This window comes from Cicer arietinum, chromosome 6 (assembly GCF_000331145.2).
Source record: "Cicer arietinum cultivar CDC Frontier isolate Library 1 chromosome 6, Cicar.CDCFrontier_v2.0, whole genome shotgun sequence".
In the NCBI taxonomy this organism is placed as follows: Eukaryota; Viridiplantae; Streptophyta; class Magnoliopsida; order Fabales; family Fabaceae; genus Cicer; species Cicer arietinum.
Window position 1 is genome coordinate 10,325,017 of NC_021165.2, and position 10,804 is coordinate 10,335,820.

Sequence of the window (10,804 nt, forward strand, 5' to 3'; positions counted from 1 at the left end):
TGCATTAAAAAAAACTCAAACCACTATTGCAATTTTAGAATGCTATTATATATTTGTGTAACTAGTATCATTCAAATCTTCACGTTAAATAGTTTTTAAGATCTTTTTTAACACAAAAAGGGGCTAAACAACTCTACCCACTCTGATGCACAGGATATTTAATGGCTACACCAATTTATACCTTCACCTGTTGTTGTTTTATTTTAATATATCATCAAAAAAATTTCTTTTGGAACAATTTTACATGCAGAAATCATTTTATATTTGAAGTCTGTAAATTAAAAGTGATTTACATATCTTTAATATTAAATCATAGTATTGAATTTGGGAAACAAAATAAATAGCTGTTTGAAATGAATCATTTACAAAACCTTTCAGAATGGTTGTATATTAGCAATAGCTCTTCAACTGATGACCTTGAGCCTCTTACCACATTGATTGCTCCACTTGCCATCATGCCTAGACTAAAAATAGAGCATGGATTTAATTTAAAAAATACAACTACAATTATAGCTGACAATTACTACACAGGTAGGTCCATATGTATGTCTAAAATGCAAAAATAGTCGATGCCATAATATCACTTTTAAGGATTAAAAGTACAAATAAATGAAACTCCTTGAGCACTTTCAAAAATGTAAACATTGTAAATATTCCACTAAGCTTGACATATATACAGGTATGAAAATTAGAAATTCATGTTCAATTATTGACGATTTATGAAACATGATGGTCGCACTTCCTTAACATAAATATTCATAAACTTTGGATATAATTTTCCAATTTTACTATTCTATTTATGAATGCTGAGACTTTATCATTGTTATTTTCTTTTCAAATGTTTGCGCATGAAAGATTTGTGCAACTGCTAATTCCTTCCTAAACACTACAGTGAAAGTGGAAGAAAAAAAAATGATTGACACACCTTGATCTGCTATTAGCCAACGACTTGAATTATCCGCGAAAAGTGCAAGCTTTTCATCTGGTCTTACCCCAATAACTCTCAGGCCTTCTGCAAAGTCCAAAATTGCCTGTTCCAACTGAAATTGATACCAAAACAAAGTATAAGAACTATAAAAAAGAATCAAAATAGAAAGTTATTTTCTAGTGAGCATTGCGAGCAGCAGAAATCCTTTACAGCCAAAACTATGAGAGAGACATAATATTTCAAATTCAACTATTACCAGATACTATGAATGGTTAATTTTACATCCCAAGTCTGACATGTGTGGCTAAGCTTATAAATAAAATGTGTCACCTGTCAAGTGTAATTATGGACAAGCTGTGATATTTTATGTGATAAGAAAACACTGTTGACGGATTTTTCACTCATTAGACAACTTATGTTATCTGAGGCCTGTGGTGGCAATTACAGATATTCTAACTATGTATATGAAATAGTACTTTTGGGGAAGGCGAAAAATTCAAGGAAACTGAGTGAAATTTTCGGAAATTTTGATTGGACTGCCTCACAAGTTAACAATTTTTTATCATTTGTGTTAGAATTTTTGTATGTTCAGAGGTATGATATAATTTTAGACAAGCCTATAGTTATGATCAGGATAATATGTAAGTCCTGGACCACAAATTCAGGTGATGATATTATCCTAATAAGTAGTAAATAATATTTTCACATACCCTAATCATTACTTAATTCCAATAACAATGACATAGATTTGTTATACAATCAACCTAAAAAAATAACATGAACATGTATAATAAATACAATAAATGCTACCAAAGTTGGCAACACGACTCTCCCCGTGTCTGTTAACTCAGCAACCAAGCTACCTTTGCGGAACTTGAATCTAACAGTTTTCAGTTACATATATAGTAGTACTTATATCCTCCATATTAGAGATAGAAAATGTTGTAAAACATTTGAGTTTGCATGATTATTAAAAACAAATTTGCAAAAGATTAGAGAACAGAAGGGTAAAAAGAAAAAGGACCTGTTTATATGTGATAGTTGAAGGAGGATGATGATATGGATCTATTAATGCTACTTTATCACCATATTTCTCCGCAGAAGATCTCCAAATATCAGGAACTGTTTTCCACTGATCTGAGGCCACATCACCATTATTACCATCAAAGAGCAATGAACTTTCTAGAAAAGGGGAACACTTTCTTATCTTCACAGTCTCTGTCTACACATACGAGATTAAAATCAAAATTATTGTTGCTGTGATAAACAAAATAAAAAATAATTTGGCAGAAAAGAAAAAGACCTTGGATTGGGAAAAGACGCGAAAACGAAGAACACCGCGACGATAGTTGGTGCGAGAAAGTGTGAGGAAGAGGGGAAGTGTATGGCGATGAGGGTGAGAGATGGTGATAGGAATAGTCGTCATTGGGAGAGCAGAGAGAGAAGAAGAGGATGAAGGTTGAAGAATTGTGAATAGCATAACACGTAGTCGCTAGTAGCTTGTGATTGTGATGGTGTCAACATCTATCTCATCATAGAATATATGAAAATAACGTATTAATGGGGTCACAAAATTATAATATACATAATCCGTAAGTTTATCTTTTGAAAACAACTATTAAATGTTGTATTTTTTATTTGTTATTTTTTATTGAATGTCAATGTCAATGTATAAGAATTTAATGTTTATCCTATATTTTCGCTTTGTAAAGTTATGGTCGTACAACTTTTTTCAGAAAAAGTAAGGATCAAGCCAAAAAAAAACAAAAGGAAACAAAATTAAAAGTCCCTTCGCTACAAGAAGGAGGAGAAGATTAATGTGGTACAATATAATGAAAAAAAGCATATAACATACTTTTTTTTTACATAATAAAGTCTCGTAAAGTCCGTAGCTAAGCACCGGTTTGTTTGGTGATGGCGACAGCTACACAATGGACCCGCCATTCATGCCAAATCACACAGCCAACAAGGTATATCACATTCATGATTCTCAATATCATTTATATTATTAAAAAACATGTAATAACTAAAAAAAGATATAAGTAATTTTAACAAGTATTTTAATTATTAGTAGATTTTTTTTATTGTTACTATAAAGTATAATATTATTTTTAAAATTATGTATATAATAATTATTAAAGATAGTATATAAAATAATTATTAAAATTATATTAAAAATTATAAAAAATATTTATTTTTATTAAAATATATTTATTAGTATATTTATATTTAAATAAAGACGAGGAACATCATAAACTATTACTTCTAAATAATATCATCTACCTTCGTTCAAACTTTTAATAATTTTTAAGTTTTGGTATATGATAGACTATTTATAAATGTGGTCCACCGTAGAACTCACCACCAAATAATATATCAAATTTATTTTATTTTTCATCTCTTTCTCTTTTTTATACTATTTGTCTTTTTTTTCCTTTTTCTTTTCCCACTTGTCTTTAAACCAAACACCCCTCCTAAATATGGCTAGAAATGAGTCGAGCTGAGTTGAATTTGGGTTCAGCTCAAGTTTGTCGCAAACTTATTTTTTAACTCGAATTCGATTTAAGTTCACAAACAATTCAGTTTGATAGCTCAAATCAAATGAACCAAAAGACATAAAGACTTAAAAGAACAATTGTGCTCCTCCACCTTTAAGTCAAAGTACATTAATATATGATGTTTTGATGGTGCATTTCTTACATAGGAGAAGAGAATAGTGGAATAAAATATATTTTTTAATGTGGAACTTTAATACTAAAGTTGGAGAGAGTTATTTGAGTATGAAATTTTTTAAGTGTAAAATATGACTAAATAGTCAACTTTGTGTCAACTTTGAGCAATTATATAACATTTAAAATAAATTTATTTACTTTCATAGTATAAATACAAATTATATATATTGTTTTTAATTTTTAAATGACACAAATTTTATCTCAAAACAATATTTATAATTTAAAATATTATCACTAGAAGTAGTTGATTGCAGCAACAAATCTCATATCTCACATTAGATTGTTGACAATTTTTTTACTATGTCATAGACCGTCTGATTTTCTTATAAACAATGGAGTTGTATTTATTTTTAAATTATTTTTATTTCTTTTCAAAATGACATTTATAATGTATTCATCATTATCTTCAAGTATTTTAACACTTCCACCTAAAATAATTTTTTTGTACAATTTGGTTTATGAACTAGATTCAACGAGCTAATTATCAAATTAAATCTCGAACTATTTTCGAGTTGACTTAGTTAATTGCCACCCATACCCCTAGAGCTGTCTAATGGAGAGAAAAATTAATTTATAGATTAGATTGATTTTGTTTGGACTATTAATTTATGAGTTTTTATTTTTTCAAGAATATACTAATTTATAAGTTGACATTATCTTCGTTAAAAAGAAATGAAGAATCCTATTATTATAATTTTTGGTGTAGAAAGTTAATAAATCTTTATTTTAGGTCATGTATTCTAAAAATATGTACAAATAAAAAAATCAAAACTATAGTAATAGAACAAATATAGAAATAGTGAAAAATGGAGAAAATCATAACTTCTAAATGATATTTAGTCCAATTTACTTGCATATCAAAAGAGTTACTCATTGAGCCAAAAATATTTGAACTCAAATTTCTATTTATTTAATTATTTCACTCATATTAATAAACGACACAACCACTAAGAGATAAATGGTTAATAACACGTAAATATTTAATTAATTCAATTCATTACTTGTTCACAGCCGGCTAAAAAATGTATGGGTAGTGACTTGTAAATATTTGGTTGAGTTAATTTATAATTTATTGTATAGTTAACATGTTACTTTGATACTACACTATATAACCACTTGTGAAATAGTTAAAGTTCAAGAATAATATTTGGTTAGCCCATAAAAAAAAAAAAATCTGGTCAACTGAGTTGATATTAGTATTTAATAATAGTATAATTAGTGATTAATAACCACATGATAAATGCAATCAAAAAAATTATTTATGTCATTAATCGTGTATCTTTTAGTAGGTTGTGAAATAAGAAATTGGTTTCATAAAGTAAAGAAATTGGCAATCCAATCCATCTACCACATAAAATATACTGAATTATTTGAGTATTTGTACATCTTTAAATATTAAATTACATGAACAACGCACATATGGTGTAGACACTTGTGTTAAAAAATCATTTTTCTTTGACTATTCCACACATCACCATCCTCGTTAATATTAATTATCACCTCAACACTTTCATAGTCACACCCATATTACCTCCCTCAGCTCTTTCTACACCTGCAAAAGGTGCAAACCTAACATTTTATTAGATGTATTGAATGTTTAAAATCATAGTAAAATTACCACAATCACGGTGAACAGTGCATTACATCAAAAGCTATAATTTCAAGCTTTTACAAAATCACAGTGTCCTTCATATTTTGTCAAATCCAGTGTTCATTTCAATATATATTGAAAATATCTGTGTATGTTTGAATTTTGCAGTGAGAATATATATGTTTGAATTCATGATTTTGTCAAATTTGTCATTCATTAAAACATGTAGTGTGTGCTTGGTACCACAAAGACAAAATATATTTTAAATAAATAAATTATGTTAAAAGTGAGATCAATTTAAGACTAAAAATATATTCTTAAGAAATATAGCTTTAACTCAAAATCAATTCTATTTGAAAAAAAAAAAAATATCATGGCTAAAATCAATCTTAACTTCTCCAAAAGTGTAACCAAAGACACACATATACCATCTGTATTCAGATGCACTAGTGTATTATTGTATACAATCATGGCTAAAATCAATCTTAAATTTTATTTATTTTAAGTGCTAGTGTTGTAATGTAAAATCACTAAAGATGATCCATATACTATATTTGTTGCCTTTTTATTTGTTAGTAGACATAGTGTTAAACATGACTTAAATAATTTTTCACTTCCCACTCTCTACTTGTATGTCTCACCTTCCAATACATTGAAAAATATATTTTTTCAATCCTTTTTTACTATATATAAAGTTGAAATTTTTTTATACTCACTTTTTTCCTCATATATTTGAAACTTTATGAAAAATCAGATTTAGAAAATTTTTAAATTTTTAAAATTTTGATTTATTATAAATTTTTTAAAATATAAAGTGAGTTCAAATTTTCGAACTATTCGAAAGTTTAAAATAATTTGAAATTTTTGAAATAAAACTTATTGTATTTGTTAAATATTTTTTAAGCTTTCATCTTTATACTTTTTGAAATGTACATTTTCAGAACTTTGAAACATTCGAAGTAATAAATTTTCAAAAACAAGATTTTTGAAACGAAATTTTATATTTTGAAACTTTCGATAATAATAAAAGTTTCAAAAATTTAAAATATTACTCAAATTTTCAAAATGTATATATTTTTTCAAAATAATTACATTATTTTTTTCAAAATGTTGTATTTACAATATAAATATTAATTAAATTTAGTATTTTTTAACTTGTATATTTGTTCAAATTAAATTAGGTATGAGCGGAGTTTATGATAAAATTATTGCTACAGTGACTGTAGATTTTATTGATAAATTCACGAATGATTAATATCATATAATTTTAATAATAGTTGATATTATTATAAAGTTTTATTTTATTTGAAAATTTAGAAAGTTTAAAAAATCTGTATTCTGAAAGTTTCGTATTGCTCGAAACTTTTGAAAAGTCTTGAATTATCTATTACGAAACTTTCAAATTGTTCGAAACTATCGAAAATGACTGAATAAGCTATTTCATAAGTTTCGTATTGTTAAAAACTTTCGAATTTTTTTCAAAAATAGCTTGATTTCAAATGTTTCAAAAAGTTTGAAAAAATAGCTTGTATCTCAGAAGTTTTGAAATGCTTGAAAATTTTGTCTATTTTTTTAAAAGTTTCGAATATGTGAGTGAAAAATAAAATGAGATTTTTTTTTTTCAATTCTTTATATATAATAAAAAAAAGATAAATTAATATTTTTTAGAATATTGGAGGATGAAAGGTATAGATGAGAGGTGAGAAGTTGAAAACTCCCACTTAAAACTCACACAAACGATTGCAATGTCACATGTTCGAACCTATTTGTCTATTAAAGTAGGCCCTACATTTACCCTTGTCTCTAGATTTCTATCTTTTACACTTGCTTAAGGATAAGTCGATTGTCCTCCACCTGACATAACAAATAAGACGAAGACAATTTTAAAATTAAGTTAAACTTGTTTAAATTGCTATGTGTGTAACTAACTTAATAAGAGTATCCTCACTCGGTTAAATTCCACCTGAATCGATAAAAAAAAAGTAAAATTAGTGAGTATGAATTATCATTAGGTGGCTTCAAGGACAAATGAAGATGAAAATCATGTTATTGTCATAAACATGTTATAGGTGTCTTCCACTTTTCCTTTATCAACTATATTGATTTGTTCTTTACTTTTCAGAATATTTGATGTGCAATTTATATTGTTCTCATTTTAATATTTATTTTACTTCCAAACTTGCTAAGGACAAAGCTATATATTTTTATTATGAGCAACAATAACAATTGAACTAGAATTCTCACTGTGTCTCTTTTGAAAGTATGAAGGGTATTTCGTTTTTTTATTTTTATTGTTGTTGTTATGCATTAGTATCATAATTCTTTGAAGCTTATTAATTAATTTAATTTGTTTTAGTGTAGGTTATGTAAGAGCAAGTACGAAAGGATCTACAAATGAGATTATAAACATATTAAACTCTTATTAAATCATTTGTTTTAAAACTTAGACACGGATCCAAAGTTAACAAATTGTTTTTAATCAATTTAGTACCAATATCCATTAAAATAGAATTGTATTAGACTTCCTTAAATTATAATCTATTATATTTAGAGTAATATTTATGCAACCAATTACATTCCACACGACATCTCTTGAACCAACCAACAAATCATGTTTCAATTACATCTTATTTTAAAAATATGTTATTCCAATTTATTTCAATTTGATCTATTAAATTAATATTATAATATACATGGTATATTACACATATTAATCTATAGGAGAATTCCGTCCAAAAAATAAAAATTATTAATATCAAATTTTAAATATATTAAAATTTCTATCAAAATGAATATTTAATATATATATATATATATATGTCTATTATAATAATAATGAGTATGGTATAAATCAAAATATATAATTATAAATATAAAACATATGAAATATTATATTATATAAAATAAAGTTGTGCATAATATTTATTGAAACATAAATCCCACACAAAAACAATACATGTAAATAAATTGAATCTAATTGTGATGAAATATAAAAGAAATAGAGAGACACTATCAGGTGGTTGTGGTGGCAGTAGCATCAGAACTCAGAAGTAGAGCTTCGACTTTGTCTGGTGGCTTTGGCGACAGCCACGACGCCGGATCAAATTTTGACTGTAGTTTAATTAGGGCCAAAGAAACATCAGCATTCATTAGAAAAAATACTGTAGTTTTTTTGGTGAAATAAATATAATAGTAGTTTAATGTTTCAATATATAAAATAATTGTACATATTTAAGGTAAATATTAAATCGATTTTGTTTAATATACTAGTATATTTATATTTGAAGAGAAAAGAAGCAGCAAACAGTAACACGACACAGTGAAAAGCAAAAAATATGATGATAAAAGTATAATATTTTACGGTGGTACTTAACGAAAAAAAGATTCGTTAAAGCAGGTTTTGAAAAGCTCACTAACCAAACAGTACCCACACTTCATTTCTCTCTCTCTCTCTCTCTCTCTCTCTGCGCACACACCCGCAGCCATGGCGTCGTTTTCTGCATCGCTCTCTCACTTCTCTTACATTTCACCCACCAACGCCAGCACTTCGCTCCAACACGACAACAAGATCCCTGATTCTCAATGCGCTTTTCTCCTCTCCCGCCGTTTTCACTCTCTTCGGTATGTTTCTTTGCTTCTTTCAATAATTAGGTTATTTCATTGCTGCTATTCCTTTTTCGGTTATATTACGTCACGCAATTGGTTCTCTAGTTCTCTGCTTCGGAACTTTGTAATTTGTAATGCGTTTTATTTTACTTAGATAAATAATATGTATGCTTATTTTTTATGGACGAGAAATGCTACTGTATCGTTGTTTTTTTGTAAGAATAAGACCTAAGATTACCATGGAAAATCGGTAACTTAGGTATGTTATGAATGAGCTTATCAGCGGTATAATTTGAGGTTTTTAACTCTAGTGTCTGGCACGTGTTGGTCTCGGATACCCACACGATACTGACATCTTGATTATATTCAATTAATTATTTTCACTATTATCGGTGTTAGTGTTGTGCCGCATCAGGTATTGTGAGTATTCGTGCTTCATAGGTTCTTAAGAAGAATGGAGTGGTTTCATTGATTGTAGCTTACATTTCAAGTAGAATATACGGAAACTGAATTAAAATAACATCTTTCTCTTAAAAAAATGCACCGTCATTGTTTTACATGTAGAATATTCTGCTTTTTTTTTTTTTGTTTATATATTCTATGCAGAGCAAAGTTCGTTTTACAGAACGTTTACTTTTAGAGTCTGTAGATATACATAGTTGTGTATTTCTATCTATTAATTCATGTGGTTTTCGTCTCAGAAAGGGTATTACTTTACCTCGGCGAAAAGAGTCACCGAGCACTGGGATACATGCTTCGTTTACAGGTTGGTACATAGTTGTGTGCTGGAATTTATGCTTGGTATAATTGAAGAAGGCTAGTGTAGTTTATATACTATTTTTATTTTTTATGTTTATTTACTGGCAGATGTTTCCCTGGATGTGTCAATGGAGGAAAAACAGCTTCCTAAAGGAGAATCTTGGTCTGTTCACAAATTTGGTGGAACCTGTATGGGAAGCTCGCAAAGAATAAAGAATGTTGGAGACATAGTTCTTAATGATGATTCAGAGAGGAAATTGGTCGTTGTCTCTGCAATGTCTAAGGTGACAGATATGATGTATGACCTTATCCACAAGGCTCAATCACGTGATGAGTCTTATATATCTTCCTTGGATGCTGTTTTGGAGAAGCATAGCTCAACTGCACATGACATGCTTGATGGAGATTATCTTGCTACTTTCTTGTCTAAATTGCATGAAGACATCAATAACCTCAAGGCAATGCTTCGGGCAATATACATAGGTCATAGGCACATCTGCTCTCTCCACCCTTTCGAACCATGTTCCTTTGTTTATGCCCCACAAACTCCATTTTTTTTCCTATTTATTTATTTATCTCATTTTCTTTTTGTAGTTGTATTTATTTCTTTCAGGTATCCTAATTTGCATATACGTAGGGTTTTATCTTATTGCCCTAGTTTCTTTAAGTTGGTGTTGACATCTTTCACTATTTGACATTTGATATGTATTGCAATAGTATTGATGTAAATCTATATTGCACTATGACAAGGTCCTAAAGTAGCTAGTTAGAGCAGTTATGCTTGAATGGTCAAAGTTTGGAAACTTATGGTAGAATAGGAGGCATTATGATTTGTTATCAGTTGGGATCTGAGTGTTAGCTACTTGGTTCTATTGTAGAAGGAGAAAGTTCTTTTTGACGGGAAACCCTTGGAAGCACAATTTTCTCCTTAGGTTCTTCGTTTGTCTTATGATATTAGGGCTTTAGAGTAGTTAGTTAAAATAGTTATGTTCAGGCTGTTAAAGCGTTAGATGTACAAAATCAGCTTAAGTAGTATGCTCTGTTGTCAATCTCGACACGATACCGCTATCCCCGTGCGGTGGAGGGGGATGGCCGCGACGCTACGGACCAGAAAAACGTGTTCGATGGAAGTGGCCCTCCTTGCTGCAAATCCCGCTATAATTGCGACCCGCTATCCCAGCCTGAACC

The 10,804-nt window shown here is 28.8% G+C and overlaps 1 protein-coding gene and 1 pseudogene across 1 annotated transcript in view; one reads left to right on the plus strand and one right to left on the minus strand.

Moving 5' to 3' along the window:
* LOC101496670 (probable acyl-activating enzyme 16, chloroplastic) overlaps positions 1-2,484 on the minus strand; it is a 9,645-nt pseudogene extending 7,161 nt beyond the window's left edge.
* A 6,165-nt stretch (positions 2,485-8,649) lies between these two features.
* The window catches only part of LOC101496985 (bifunctional aspartokinase/homoserine dehydrogenase 1, chloroplastic-like), a 13,162-nt gene continuing 11,007 nt past the window's right edge, over positions 8,650-10,804 (plus strand). Inside the window, exons 1-3 of the mRNA XM_004504318.4 lie at positions 8,650-8,872; positions 9,559-9,623; positions 9,725-10,099. Coding sequence (XP_004504375.1) covers positions 8,736-8,872; positions 9,559-9,623; positions 9,725-10,099 — 577 coding nt within the window. The 5' untranslated portion in view covers positions 8,650-8,735. The remainder of the gene's footprint in view (positions 8,873-9,558; positions 9,624-9,724; positions 10,100-10,804) is intronic.